The 15,963-nt window shown below is 36.6% G+C and overlaps 1 protein-coding gene across 39 annotated transcripts in view; it reads left to right on the top strand.

Moving 5' to 3' along the window:
* Window positions 1–15,963, top strand: part of TCF7L2 (transcription factor 7 like 2) — a 228,521-nt gene that overhangs the window by 75,743 nt on the left and 136,815 nt on the right. For all 39 annotated transcript variants that reach the window (XM_051981423.1, XM_051981421.1, XM_051981420.1 and 36 more), the window contains one exon: window positions 15,744–15,845. In XM_051981423.1, coding sequence (XP_051837383.1) covers window positions 15,744–15,845 — 102 coding nt within the window. The remainder of the gene's footprint in view (window positions 1–15,743; window positions 15,846–15,963) is intronic.

Here is a 15,963-nt window from a genome sequence, read left to right on the forward strand (position 1 = left end):
GAGAAATTAACGTCTTATACTTTGCTCAAAAGTTATACAGGGAGTAACTGGTAAAGCTGGCATTTTAACCTGTTTAGTTTGTGTTACTTTATTTATTTATTTATTTTTTTTTTTTAAGCTTTTTTATTTAATAATTACATTATATTGACACTCATTTCTGTTCCGATTTTTTTCCCCTCCCTCCCTCCACCCCCTCCCCTAGATGGCAAGCAGTCCTTTATATGTTGGATATGTTGCAGTATATCCTAGATACAATATATGTTTGCAGAACCGAACAGTTCTCTTGTTGTGTAGGGAGAATTGGATTCAGAAGGTATAAATAATCCGGGAAGAAAAACAAAAATGCAGATAGTTCACATTCGTTTCCCAGTGTTCTTTCTTTGGGTGTAGCTGCTAGTTTGTGTTACTTTAAAAAAAATGTTGATTTTTTCCCCCCCGACCATGACATATTGTATGTGCATTCGTGTGTGTGTATGTGTGTGTATGTATGTATGTGTGTTGGGTCGTTTCTCTCCATGAGCTCTTTGAGGGCAGGAATTTGATCTCATTTTTGTCTTTTGTATCCATGATGCCTAGTGCAAAGTGGTTGCTGTAAGCCTAGTTAAATGGGATTTTCACCAATCTAGAGATTCTTCTCACATAAATGAGAAGTAATACTTGTTATGTCTCTTTCCTCTAAATGGTCACATGCACTCAGATATCTATCTATCTGTCTATCTATCTATCTATTTATCTATTTATCCATCTATCCATCCCTTCCACATTGTGACTTTCAAATTTTGATAGATCAGCTTCTGGCCTAAGAAATTAAATGGGCAGATTTTGGGGGGAATTTTGTGGAAGCTGCAGACGAGACACAGGCCAGCAGATGACACAGATGACATTGTAATCAACTTAACTCAAATTATACAGTAGGATAGTATAAACACTCCATAAAGGAAAAAAGGAGAACATGCAGACTTCTTTTCTGGTATGAAGGAAAAGCCAAAAAATTTTATGAAGATTTTCCAGATTGTGGGAGTGCATGTAATCCTAACCCCCATGATGTGGAAGAGATAACTATTCTATGTACATGTCTTTACCATACATTTCTAAGGATATGTCTATATAAAGCTTATCTGCGATTGAGTGATATTGATTAAAAATAAATAAAGTGAAGATGTATCCTTTCCATTTATAGGTGGAATGGTTACTCAGAAAAGCAGCAAGTGCAATGCAGAGAGTCCTTAGCTGAGAGTCAAGAGACTGTTTCTCTTGTCTTAATTGTGCCCCTAACTTTGTAAATAATTTTGGTCCTTTTTAACATTTGATGCTTTGGGGTGCATGTTCTGTAAATTCAAGCATTAACATTTTGTAACTAATTGAAGGTCACACTGTGATGGAGTCTGGACTCAGTATCCACATTTCCCAACTCTTTTCTAGGCTTCTATTTACTCAACAATGCTTCATTCTTCTCAGCTGTTAAAATTCCATGAAGATTCTTTCTCACTTTTAGCACCCTGTTATTAAAACAATCATATCATCAGGACATCCCTCCCTCTCCCTCCTTATCTTCCCCCTCCTATTTTTTCACTCAGGGAATTCATTGTAGTCCATTTATTTTATTAAGAATCTTACAGTGCCTACTTCTGAGCATGGAAGGCATGGTGCCAACTTATCATTCTTTCTCATTTAATCTAAAAGTTACCAAAATCAAATTTGTATAATGTATTTGTTTCCTAAGAATCTATGTTGGATTTGGAAACTGTGCTTGCAAGAAGAATTAGAATTATTTTATGCGGTTTTTCATAGTTTAACATTACCCATCTTGTTCTCATGCTTTCTTCTCTTTTTTAAAAGCTGAGAAAGACTTAAGAAATGAGCACATTTTAAAAACAAGAATGTTCCAGATCCAGTTGGGTACATCTAGTGATATTCAGTCCAGTTCCCCTAGTAATTTCCAATTCATAGAATCATAGGGTTAGGACTGAAAGTGGCTTCAGGCTATATTTCATGTAACTTCCTTACTTTACAAATGAAGAAGCCAAGATTCATAGGAGTTAGAAATGTGATCAAGTTCACCTAGATAGCAAATGATGGAACCCCAGGATTCAAGCTTGTTTCTCTTATCCTATATCTAGCCCTCTTTCCCCTATGTCTGCTTATTATTTGACATTCATTCATTCATTCAGCAAATATTTATTAAATACTTTTTGTGTATTAGGTCTTGGGAGAAACAAAGTTAGTTAAAGAATAATCCCTGCACAAAATGAATTCACCATTTTGTAGATGAATTTATGGGAAGATTCAGATCAGTACAATTTAGGAACACTCGGTTGCTTACTTGGTTTCCTGAACTCATGGCTCAGGGCCTTCTCTAGAACTTTAATAAGAAAAGATGATCCTGGAACGATGATGGAGATTTTAAAGTGAAAAAATTAAAATGTCTTCCTGCCCAAGGTAAATAGTTTCTGTTAAGAATTGCCTTAATGTGTGCTTCCATACACATTTTCAACACATATAAGGTAGGAAGCATAAACATTATGCTAACAGAGTTAGGTGGTTAAATCCCTTTATGATTGGACTCTAACTTATCTTTTTTTTTTTTTAATAAAGTCTTTTATTTTCAAAACATATGCATAGATAATTTTTAACATTCACTCTTCCAAAACCTTGTGTTGCAATTTTTTTTTCTCCCTCCCTTCCCTTCACCCCTTTTCCTACACTGAATGTAATTTAATATATGTCCAACCTATCTTTTCAGGTTTTTTCCTTCCTGGTCCTCCTCTCATTTCATGAAGAAGCTGAGATTCAGTGAGAATATAGACTGATTGTTTCTCAGACCTGAATTTATTAAGCATAGTTTTCAAAATGTAGGGGGAAAAGTGATGAAGGCAAAATGTCATTTACACATCATGGAAATGTTTCTAGATTTGTGTGCTTTTAATATCCATGCAGAAAGAAGTGACAATTTGCAGATGGAAAAGAGAGTTGAAAGCAGTGATATTAACTCAAATCTCCACAGCCTCATATTATCTTACAAAACCACAATTTAACATTATCTGTCTTGTGTTGCATTTTTCTTCATTTTGTTAAACATTTCCCAATTTCATTTCAATCTAGGGCTCTACGGATGACACTTCTGGTTTAAAGTAAGGACTTGTGAATGGTTTTGAGGAAGGGTGAATAAAGCTGTGACCTTGAGCAACTACCCACCCACCCATGAGAAAATTACTTTCACAACTAGAAGCCTTAGTAGTTCTTACATAGAAATGGGACCCTCTTTGCTTTGCTTTGTTTTGCTTCAAGGATTCCCAATTTCATCTGTGTACTTCTTTTCCTGACAGATAGAAATCCTTTGTGACTTGTTAGAGCTAGTCCTTGGGAATCGCTGTCATTTGGAAACTCAAGTGATTAGACTAAATTGAATTGACTTGTTGATCACTGCAGGTAACTTGATGCCTCTCCAGACTCGGTTAAGTTGGTCCTTGCTCAGAGGGCAGACAAGCCATATACCCATGCCTGTACTGAAAGCAATTTGAAAAGAGATTTGAGGTGATGGGGAGATGCAGGGAAGGATTTGGAGACTCAGGCTGGGGGTGTGTGATGACTTTTGGGGTCATTTTCAGGTAAGGATAACTGAGGATCAGAGAGGACATTAGAATCTTGACAGAGGGCTGGAGGAAAGGAAATGGAGGGATAGTATAGAAGAGTGATATTAAGGGAGAGAAAACATTGGGCTAGAAATCAGAAGGCTTGTTTTCTAGTCATAACTAACACTCACTGATCATGACTTTTAACCTCTGTTGATCTCATTTTGCTGTCTATAAGATGAAATGGTCCTACCCATCCTGTCTACCTGAGGGTAGTCGTGAGCATCTACTGAGCTGATAGATTCTAAAGTACATTGAAAAACTCTAACATGTTGGACAACTTTAAGCTGGTTATATTATGGTTAGGTACCACTTAGAAATGCTTAACTATATGTATTTAAAATAGAAATATGAGGTATTCCTGAGGCTGAGAAATTCAAAGTCAGTGCTAATCTTTTCCATTTTTAGAATTCTGCTCTGGTTGTCCTTTGAGTACTGAACAATAGTTCTGTATTGCCTTATGGGAAGTACTTGTACTCCATAGCTGTGGTCCTTGACCATTCCAATGTTAGTTTTTGATAATTTGACCATTTTTTCCTTTGCAGAAATGGTAGCTTTCAAACCTCTTTGCCTTTTTTCTTCCTCTTCCCACTCCTGTACACTGTGTGCTCAGTCTTCTGATAGCCATGGTTTTCTCTTCAGTTAATACAGTGACTCATTAAACTGCTTATCTTGAATTCCAGTCATCAAAAAGTAGAACTATCTGGATTATTTTTTTCACACACCCTTCATTTTGCTTTTATGAGAGAGACAAGAGACAAATGAATAGTTGGATATATTATGGGATTGTTTCCAAAGTCAAACTTCCTAGGCATGCCCTTAGGTTAGTGAACTTCTCTCCTCTCCATGCATATATGGGACAAGACAGTGGAACTGGGTAATGAAGGTGATGACTCTGAGACCAGACAAGATTTTGACATGAAAAATCTTGAGTTGCCTTCTGAAATTATGTTTCATTATATTTTAGTGTTTCACCTGTTCCAAGTCTTTCCTCTAGCCTCATACTCCAACTGATGGATTTAGTCAGTCAGATAACCAGATAATTTTGTCTCTGACAGTGCCTATCACCCAGTTTTCTGGGTCTTAGTTTTTTAATCTATAAAGTTGAGGTAGTTGAGCTAGATAGATGGCTTCTGAATCCCTTCCAAATCTAGATCTTTGATCCTGTGATCTAGCCTCTGTCTCTCAGCGGAGACCTCATTGTTTATTTTAACAGAGAAAACCAAGCCCTCTCTCATGAACTGTCTCCTTTCTTTCTTCTCTTTCAATCAATCAATCAATCAACATTTATTAAATAGAAGTCATTGTACTTAGCATTGGGCATATGAAAAGAGGCCAAAAACAAAAAAAACCCCAAAAAAAACCAAAACCAAAACAAAAAACCCAGCTCCTGCACTCTAGGAGCTTACAAGGAGGCAATTAACAATTTTATAGAGAAACTACTTACACACAAATATATACAAAGCAAATTATATGCAGCTTAAATAGGAACTAATTGAGAGAGCAAAGATCTTTGAGTTAAAAGTTTGGGGAAGGTTTCTCATAGAAATAGGGATTTTAGTTGAGTCTTAAAGAAAATCAGGGAGGTCAGTAGTTAGTATGTATCTGCAAAAGCCATATGTCCTCATCTAATTTTATTTTTCACTTCACTATCAGAGAGTGAAATTGTCTATCTTTTTACCACTTGCCTCCTAAATCTTATTCCTTCCTTCCTCTAATGAGCTCCATCAATCAGTATCCCTCATCTTTATTTTTTTTCCTATTACTGGGTTCTTCTTCTTTTCAGACATTAAGCATATTCCAGTCTCCTAAATCCTAAACAAACTTTTTCTTTAGTTTACTGTCTTGCAAGTTTTTTTTGTAATAGCCTTATGAGCAGATAATATAAATAGTTCTAATTTTATATATGAGGAAATTTAAACTTGAAGGTTAGGTGACTTGCTTGGATCACTGTGCTAGTACCTTGACCTTGAAAGGTCAGAGCTTGAATCCATGTCTTTTTTCTGATTCTGAGCCCAGCATTTCTGCCATATCTTCTTCCTTCTTTCTACTGTTAAACTTCTTTGAAAGGGTAGTCAGCATTTTCTATGTTTTTTCATCACCTACTAACTCCTTATAATCTGATTTCCATTGCTTTCATTATACTAATATATCTCTATGTTAATTTAAATCTCTTAAAAATCTCATTAGTAAAATCTTTTATGGATTTTATCTTTACTTAATCTTCTACAACTTTTGATAGAGTTGATTATTCCCTCTTTCTTGATTTCTTCAAATGTCCTTCATACCTGGCTTGTTTATTTTTTGTCTTTCTCTTTCTCTTTGTGTCTCTTTCTGTCTCTATCTAAGTTTACTATCTGTCTCCTATCTCTCTCTCAATGTTCATCAGTTTCTATCTCTGTTTCTGGCTCTATCTCTCCCTCTCTTGCTCACTTTTATGGCTTAATTGTTCCTTCTATGTCATTGACTCCCAATGAATATATTTCAAGCTTTTCCCTAAATAGTTCCTCATTTCTAACTTTTTTAAACAGGTATTTTCTTCTGATGTCCCCTTAGCAATATCTAAAACTGAATTCATCACCTTTCCATACAACCTGCTTCTTTCCCTGTCTTCCCTATTTCTGGTAATAGTAAAATTACATTCTGAGTCACCCAGACTTGGAACCTTGTAGTAATCATTGATTGTACTTGTTCTAATACTAATTCCTACACACAACTCCAGTCATTTGCTGGGTCCTGTTGTTTTCTTTTATATAATAGCACTGCTTCCCTTCCCCTTTCTACTTAGACTATTGTAACTCAAATCCAGGCCCTTATTTCCTCTCACCTTGACTAGTATAATCCTCATTTAGTTCCCTGGCCTCCAGTGATTCCTCATTACTAATAGCTTTTTAGCCTAATTTTAAGGCCACTCATAATATGACTTTCACCTATCATATTTTCTCCTTTTTCCCATATTATTTTCCTTCCCACATGCTGTGTTTCAGCCAAACTAAGCCACTTCTGTCATGTCCTTTCTTAGCACCTAGCATTCACATAGAATAAACTCCCCATTTCCCCACATGCCTGGAATGTGCTTCTTCATCTTTGCTGTTAAATTATTGTCTTTTTTCAATATTCAACTGTGTAATTTGTGCTGCTCCTTGATTCCTCCCCCCATATCGTTCCATTCCTCAGATTTTATTATATAATTTTATATCTTTTTCCTTACCATAATTGGCCTTGTATCATATTATTCTTTGTGTGTGTGTATGTCAGTCATATTCCTTCCATTAGTTTTAATCTCTTTAAGACTAAGGACTGGATCATTATTCATCTTTGTTTTCCTAGCGTGCTTTCCACTTTATGAACTACTGTTTATTGAAATTCTGTTTTTTGTTTTTTTGAAACTCTTAATTTTCATACAAATATATGGTAGCTTCCAGTTAATCTAAATAGAATTGAAATTTGAATACCTTAACTTTCAACAAATCTGGCTAAATGATAATTCATCATACTGAAAAATTACATGTAAGTTCTATTCTCTATAAACTTAACCTCTTGCCAGATAGAGGAAGAGGGTCATTTGTTCTCCCTTCTTTTATTAGAGTGTAGTATTTAAATGATTATTCGAGAGGGTGGTATGTGTGCATTCATATCACTGTTAGTTTTATGTTTGTCTTTTGAGATTTTAGGATTAGATTATAGAGCTGAAGAGGACCTTTGAGGCATCCAATTGAACTCCTTCATTTTACAGATTAAGGGATTGAGGCATAGCATGGTAAAAATGATTTTCTCAGAGTCACAGAAGTAGTAACAGGGTCAGGATTTAAAATTATGCCCTTTGACTAAGCAGAGAAAGTCTTTGGTTCCAAGCTCTTGTCAAGGTTCATCTTTGTTCTAAAAGGTGAGGATCTGGAGACTTGGTGTCCAAGTCTTTGATGTACCTCCAACTGGCTGTGTGACTTTGGGCATATTGTATTTCCCCTCTAGGTTTCAAATTTCTTCGTCTGGTAAATGAGGGTGTTGGACTAGCTCCTCTAACTTTGAAATATTTCTGAATAGACATGTTCAGACTTTATTATCGTTTATTTAAATATTTGTAGTGGTCAAAGAATAATAAAAATTTTCAATATTTATATATTGCCTTAAGGTTTGCAAAATCTTTTCTGTTCATGTATTATCTCAATTGAACTGATCTTTGTAACAATGCTATGAAGTAGGTGCACTGTTATTATCCCTATTTTACAGATAAGTAGACTGAGGCTGAGAGCTAGTTTGAGTTGCCCAGCATCACCTAGCTAGTAACTTCCTTAAGCAAGATTTGAATTCCTGTATGTTTCCCTCTGAGGTATGACATAGTGGATAGAGGGGACTCCTTGGAGTAAGACCTGGATTCAAATCCTTAATTTGCTAACACCCCAGGCACATCTCTAAGACTGAATCAGAAGTGAGTTTTTAATAGAAAATTGAATAATGAGAAAAATACTACAGATATACCTCTTTTAATTGATTTAGTGAAAGCATGAGATTAGGTCAAATAATATTTTAGACATTTTAGGGTGGTGCTAAAAGCTGCTGATCTCTAGCTGTAGCTCAGATTTCCACAGATGAAGATTTGTGCTTCAGGCTACCCTCCAACTTTCTCTTCTCTTTGGTGGGTATGCTTGTATGTATGTATATGTGTTTATGCCATATGTGGAGGGGGGAGGAGAGAAAAACAGAGGAGAGAGAGAGAGAGAAGGAGAAATAGAAAAGGAGGGTGAGAAGGTGAGGGAGGGAGGAAGGGAAAGGGAAAAGAGAAAGAGAAAGGAAGAGATATTGGAGGAGAGAAAAAAGAGAAGGGAGAGGGAGAGAGACTGACAAAATGTCTTCAAGATTAATATCAATAACATTGATGACATGAAACATAATGGACCAAGGCAATTGTTAATAATTATTTATAATGATGCAATGAAATTGTGCTATACTTTTTTCAGAATAACCCAGTGAGTTTAGTTGTTCAGTGGAGTCTGACTTTGAGATCCCATGGACCATAGCATGCCGGGCCCTTCTATCCTCCACTACCTCCTGAATTCTGTTCAAGCTCATGCTTACTGCTTCCATGACACTCTCGATCCATCTTATTCTCTGCTGTCCCCTTCTCTTTTTGCTTTCAGTCTTTTTCAATATCAGGTTCGCTTCCAATAAATCTAAATCTTCTCATTATATGACCAAAGTATTTAAGCTTCAGATTCAGTATTTCTCCTTTCAATGAATAGTCTGAGAGAGCCAGGTAGTACATTGATTTTATCCCCATTTCACAGATAAATCTAGGAAAAGTTAAGTGCTTTACCACATGACCACATAGCTTGTTAAGTGTCAGACTTAGAAGCAGCTCTTTTGACTTCCAAGCCCAGCATTCTGTTCATTATGCCTTGTTGTCTCTCATTACTTAGGCTGTGTTTATATATCATAACTGACACTGTGTTAGAGATGGGTAGGGGTGACTTGGCTGGACGTCACATTTCTAAGCAATTCTTCCTAAATAGATGGGCATGATATTTTCCCTCGACTCTCAAGCTGGTTTCCTGTTCTGGTTTATATAAAATTCAACAAGTAAAGTTTACAGGTAACAAACAAGCAGATGGTGTTCTAGCCATAAAATGCCCTTCAGTAAAAATTCGTGTTCTTTTCCTTACACACACACACACACACACATACACACACTTTTCCCCAAGAAAGGAAAATGCTTCTAATGTCAAGCAAGTGAGGAATTTCACCTCCAACAAGAGAATTATCTTTGTGGTTTGATTTTCTTGTTGATGATTTTCTTCAATGGGAGGTTATGCCAAAGTCTCTGGGGAAATGTGTGAGAGATTTTTGAAAGTGTGAGCCTTTTTCCAACCAGATTTGTAGAGGGTATTTTGTTTTATTTTTGCTCTTCCATTTCAGAAAGACGGGGTAGTTATTTGGGTGAGACTGTGGTCTAGTGGTTACAACTTGGGACAGTGAGTCAGAGCCCCCTGGCTCTGACTATTCCTAGTTCTCTGCTTGAGTCATCCGCCCATGAAGGCCTAGCCCAAAAAGTCACTGTGGGCCACTAAACATATTTTCTTGAGATATGCTATTTTGGATTTCTTTCTTTGCCAATTTGTTTCTTAGACGTAAGGGAGATTTATTGCTTTATGGTTATTTGTAGGACCTTTCTAGCCATCCACCATACAAGCAAGTAAAAAGTTAAATGTTGTCAGTTCATCCATCTGATCTACAGAATGTAAAAGGAAGAGATGTGTTCTCCTCCCCCACCCCCTCTTCCCCGGAGGTGGAGTTTGTGATAGTTTTAGTATTATTTTTAAAAATTTCTTCTTCCTTTAAAAAAAATTAAAAGGCCTATTAAAACTGTCCCCAATGCAATAGTCCATCTGCCATGTTCTTCTTCATCAACTCTTTCATTGCGGGGTCTGGGGCAGGGGAAGAGAGAGAGAGAGAGAGAGAGAGAGAGAGAGACACGACAGACAGGCAGACACTAGGCCCCATCCCTGAAACATTGAAGCCTGCAAAGAACTGGATTACATGTATGTTGTTATATGGAACCTAGAAAAGCAATTAACTTCCTAATTTTGCAGATGGGCAATTTTGAGTACCACCCAGAGAGGAGAAATTATTTCTCCAATGCCAAATAGTAAATGAATTGGAGATCTGAAACAAGAATCCAGGCTTGAATGATTATTCTTAGTTTTGTTCCTTTAGGATCATATTGGGAATACCAAAACTTCCAACTCAGTGCCTTCAGCCATCATCCTGGAAAGCAATGCTTATGGAGATGTAGCTTGGTATCTTGTTTCTCCAGATGTTATAGCCATAGTTAATAAAGACCTAAATTAGAAAGTTTTTTTTTTTATTACTTGCTTGCCAAAAAACTCCTCAGTATTGTCATATGGTTCAACATCAGGTACTGCTAGCATTTTATCTGTGAAAATGACATTAAAGAAGAAATCTTAGCATCTGCATTGTTTTGGCGCCTTAAGAACCATGGACATTTTCTATTCAATTTCAGCTACAAAGAGGCATATGTGTTGTATGCCTCTTTAGAATATGAGCTTTTTTTTCCCCCAGGTCCAAAGTGTCTACTATTTATTTGGCTAGGTTTTGCATTCTTTCATATGAATCTTTCCATATTTTTTCTGTTCCCCATATTTGTTCTTAATGGTGATAAGAGTACTCTATTATAGTGATATATTTCCATCAAATTTGACAGCTTGATGAATTGTCCTTGAGGGATATTACCTCTTAAATTAACTAGTGCTAGTCATTAGCATTTAAGCATGCTCTACTTTGAACAGTGATAGAAATGTAACAAATTCAATAAAGTTTATATCATTAGACTATTTTTATCACATAACTTTAATAATTTCCAAGATTAAATATATCTTAAAATATTTAAGATATTTAGGGTATTTTAAATATATCTATGATATCAAGTATATCTTAAATATATTTAAACTTAAAAGTTTATTCAAGATTTAATACTATTATAAAAAAAATTGGGATAATTTTGAATGCTCACCATGTTGAGAACATCATTCTAGGCATTGGGGGAGATGAAGAAAATTAAAAAGAAAATGATGAGTTCTTTATGAGTGGCTTTTGCCTTACTTTTATTTCTGCATCCCTAGTTTCTACCTCAGTGCTTTGTATACAGTAATTTAATAAATGCCTCATTCATTCATTATTTTAGATTCATAGATTTAAAATTCTAAGGGATCTTGAAAACTATCAATTCTTATCTTCTCATTAGACGGAAGAAGAAACTGAGGGAAAGCTATATTAAGTGACTTGTGAAGGTTCACCTAGGAAGGAAGGAGCAGAGCCAATATTTGAACCAGTTTTTCTATTCTCCTTTATTCTTCATCCAGTACATTGCTTCTTCCTCGATTTCTCAAAAGATTTGACCATTCCAGGACATGATTTGTCCGGGGAGGGGGGGCGGGGGGTGAGGGGAGAGGGGAAGAAGGGAGGGGGAGTTGCTATGTGGTGGGGGAGGAATTTGAATACTTGGGAATGTTTACCTTTTTCTCTGTCTGACAATTTAATAGGCTCTAAAACCTTCTTTGATTTCTCTCAAGTACGATGGCATAACCTGAGTTTTGGGGTCTTTGCACAGAGAGAAGCCTAAAGCTTAACTTAAGCTCCCTAAGACATATCATAAAACACTATTTTGGAAAAAACCCTAATGATCCATGATCAGAACATTATTATTAAACAAGGGATTGAAATGCTTAAGCCAAGATGGCCTTATTTTTAAAAAATGAAAACCGAGTTGAGGCCATTTCATCAGTTTTCAGTACCATAATTCCCACAGCCCCTTTTGATTTCAGTTTGCTGAAAAGTTTAATGTTTTTGTAGGCAATTCATAATTTCCACGTTGAAGCGGCTAAGGAGGAAGAGAGCCTGAGCCAGTGGTGTTTTCATAGTGGGATGGTGGGAATTTTTTTTCCCTTCTAGAATGTAAAATGAGTGTCAAACTTCTGGGAAAAATCTGGTGAGAGGTATTCCTAGTCTTTCTCAAATCTAAGGCACCATCTTCTTCAAGATGTAGTTAGGACCCCAAAGAATAGAATTTCCTGCTAGTTAGCATCACAAGGAAGGAAAGGATTTTCCTTTTGACTGCAACAGTATTTAATTTTCATTTTTCTTCTTATTAGTAAGGACCTATTGCAGAAGTAGACAAAAATCTGTTAAAGCCATCTTTTCTTTCTTTTTTGGGGAAAGGGATGTGAATATGTATAAAATCACTTTCTTGTCAAAAGTTCTGACCGTGTCTTCAGCCAGCAAAAATGTCCCTAGAGTTTTTGGTTTATAATCTCTAGTGTCATTCACTGAATTGTGGAGGCCTTGCAGTTATGTGTAATATCATGTCATTGTTAGAATTGGTGGGAGTAGAGGGAGAGGAGGTGTTTGCTCCAAGGTAACTCTGGAAGCCCGTATGCCCTTTCTTCACCATCTGGATTTAGTTAGCTGTCTCTCGGCAGTGGGGCCGAGTCTCATTTCCTCCGACCAGTAATGTTATATAGGCAGTGATCCTGTTCTGCCCTAACATAATTGAAAATTATGTGTATTGTAGGCTCTCAGTGCTGAAATGTAGGCTCGTAAAAATATGTGGTGCAGGTAGCCTGTGGAGATTGGATCTGGCACACAATGAAGCTTTTATGTAAAGTAAGAATTATAAGCCTTCACATTAATATTGCATTATGGGAATGACAATTTGCGAGTGCAAGAGCCCTTGATGGAGGCCTGGCGCGTAGTAGGAGCTTAATAAATGCTTGCTGATTGACTAAACAAGACTAATGTTTCATATTTTATCAGAAGGATGAGCTTCTGATTTGGCTCGTGCAGTGTTTGATGCAGGAAACCATTGCTAGGTCTTTGCCACAGGAGCTGGCATTTAAGGGTGGGTTGAGGTCCAATGTGACTTTGTCTTGGCATTTTTGTTTTTTAAAGTTGTGGTGGAAAGGTGAGTATTGGCATATTGCCATTTTGGTAGGCCTCAAGGAAATGACTCTGTGGAGTGGTTTTGACCAGTGTAGCCCATGTGTTTATGTGGTTGGTGCCCCCTGAGTGAGAATGGGAAAAAGTCAGAGGCACACAAGTCTCCCCACAGCAGGCTGAACAAACTCCCATAGTAGTCATAGAATATTACAGTTTCAAGGGAAACTCAGATCACTGTTAGAACCATTTCAATTTTAGAGGAAGAAAATGAAGTTCTGACAGATTTTATGATATGCCCATGAGTCTGTAGTCGGTAGCAGATTTGGGAATAAAGGTCCCCAGATATTTATCTCTGAGCATCAGACTGATGCTATGGTTTCCGATTAAGAAATATAATTTTTGGTGTTTGGGTCCCAATCATTCCTTTCTTCCACCATATCTAGAAGTGCCCGTTGTAATTCTAGATTGTTTTAAAAAAAAAGTATCTTCTTTCTCTAGGATGGAGATGACCAACCTGGAACAAATACAAGATTTTTAAAAGTTCAAGACTTCAAATTGCTTAGTTAGGGAACTAGTTTATAAAGAACCTTGAGAGGGTCTCATCTTTTAGAAATGAATATGAATATGCCTACAGTTTTTAATTCAGCAAATATTTATTTGGTTTTATATTTATTATTTTACATTAATATTTGCTTATTAAATGTATTTTCATGATGCATTTAATGAGATTGCTGCCTATGAATTCTTTACTTGGGGCAAAAATAGTTGGTTGAGGGCAGCATTGTAAGGGATAGTATAGAAGATGTGACTGTAGCTGCAATCATGTCATGAGAGGGGAAAATTGTCCCCTATAGAATCTGACTTGCGCCTTTTTGTGAGTTGTACGTGTGTGTGTGTATGGTTTCCCTAAGGAAGAGCACTACAGTGATGGGGATCATTAGCATGGTGGCAGAGGACTGATTAAGGGACCAAGGTCATGAGTGACCATGAGATGGGCGGAGGGGAGGTTTGGAGGTCAGGCAGCAATTTTTAGACTTCTTTAGGAAGAAATTTGTTATCCTATTGTGGTTCTTTTCTCCCCTTACTCCACATTGGGAGCCTAGGATTGCTCCTGTGGTTGTATTGCCCTATTTATAACTCTAGTCATGGATTGAGCCCTATGGGTGATACAAAGATGAATAAGATATGGCCATGATGAAACTTATAACCCAATAGGAGATATTAAGACATATACATAAACTACCATAGAAAGTAGAATTTAATAAGTGCTCAAGGAAGGCATGGGACAATATGCTATAAATATTTCCAAGGAAAGAGTATCACATTTGACTTCAGGGTAAGGGTAAGAGTCAGAAAAGGCTTTATGGAAGAGATGTTATTTGATCTGGATCTTTAAAGGATGTGTAACATTTCAACAGGCAGAAATGGGCAAGATTCAAGAAGGTACAAAAAGAGTAATTCCAAGCAGTAAGGGTTGACATGAACCAATGTTTGTGAAGGTACTGTGGTTGGATTTTTCTCTTAAGCAATAGATGACGATTCAAGATGGTTGAGATTACTTTGTGTAGGATGCATTAGAAGAAGAAGTAATTCTGTATAAATAGGAAAAGAAAGGAAAAATTCTGTATGAATAGGACACATGGATGTAGAAACACACAGTACTAGCAGGCAGAAGACCTGAGTTTTGATTTTGTGACACTCCACTTAGTTCTTGTGTAACCTTGGACATAGTATATCACCTCTGGACCTCAGTTCCCTCATCTGTAAGATGAATAAGATTGCATTTAGATGACCTTGAAGGGCACTGCCAGTACTAAACTCAATCTCTCATGGAACAAGTAGACCTTGCCCTATATAACCACAGCAGGAATAAGTTCTTTAATTCAGGAAGGTTGAGGCAAGATTTAATTAAGTAGTTCCTTCATTTTCAGCCTGAGGGCCAAGTATCTCTATTAGACATATTCAGAAATGTCTCTGGTCTTTGGAAAGGATTAGTATGCAAGACACATTTGTTATCCAGGAATATATTTATTTGGTAGTTTATTGGACTAGAGGCTGAATTATCTCTTCATCTCACCTAATGCTTAAATTAAGGACCATTACATACTTGTACCTTGTTCTCTTTCAAGTAAAGGATGATTATTTTAAAAAGGATAGTTTGCTTAAAAAAGCAGATTTGGGATGGAAGGTTTCCTCTGACATTATTGCCTGAGGTATTGTAACATTACAGTAGAAAAAGTACAAGTTTTACAGCCAGATTTTGGGTTCAAATCCAATCTCTATTTCCAAGTGATTTTTCCAAATCACCTGACTTGCTCTGAGTCTGTGATTCTAGGATACAAAATGAGAGGGTAAGAAGCCTTCTGAGTCTCTTCCAGTCCTTGGTCTCTGTATCCTCTTCCTTCTCATCTCTTCCCTTTCCTCCATTATGATTGGGATAGTATTAATGGGATCATTTAGGGAACATTCTTTTGAAGTTAACTATGTCATATTAATTAAAAGGTGAAATCAATCAATCTTTAAAAGTTGGTATTATCTTTCGGCTTGCTAAGCAACAACCGTAGAGATGGGAACCTGTTACGTTGCTGCTTCGTTACACACATACACACACAGTCACCCTCTCTCATGCTTTTTTTTCCTCATTTTTGTTTCCCTTTCCAGTATCTCCAGATGAAATGGCCACTGCTTGATGTTCAAGCAGGGAGCTTACAGAGTAGACAAGCTCTCAAGGATGCAAGGTCTCCGTCTCCAGCACACATCGTTGTAAGTAATCTCACAAAGGCAATTGTTGCTGTTATTGAGAAAAGCTATTTTGATGTTAAGAATTGGGATTATTGCAGTTTTTCCTGTCTTTTTTTTTTTTTGGCGGGGTTTATGAGTA

This window comes from Antechinus flavipes, chromosome 2, assembly GCF_016432865.1.
Source record: "Antechinus flavipes isolate AdamAnt ecotype Samford, QLD, Australia chromosome 2, AdamAnt_v2, whole genome shotgun sequence".
Taxonomy (NCBI): Eukaryota; Metazoa; Chordata; class Mammalia; order Dasyuromorphia; family Dasyuridae; genus Antechinus; species Antechinus flavipes.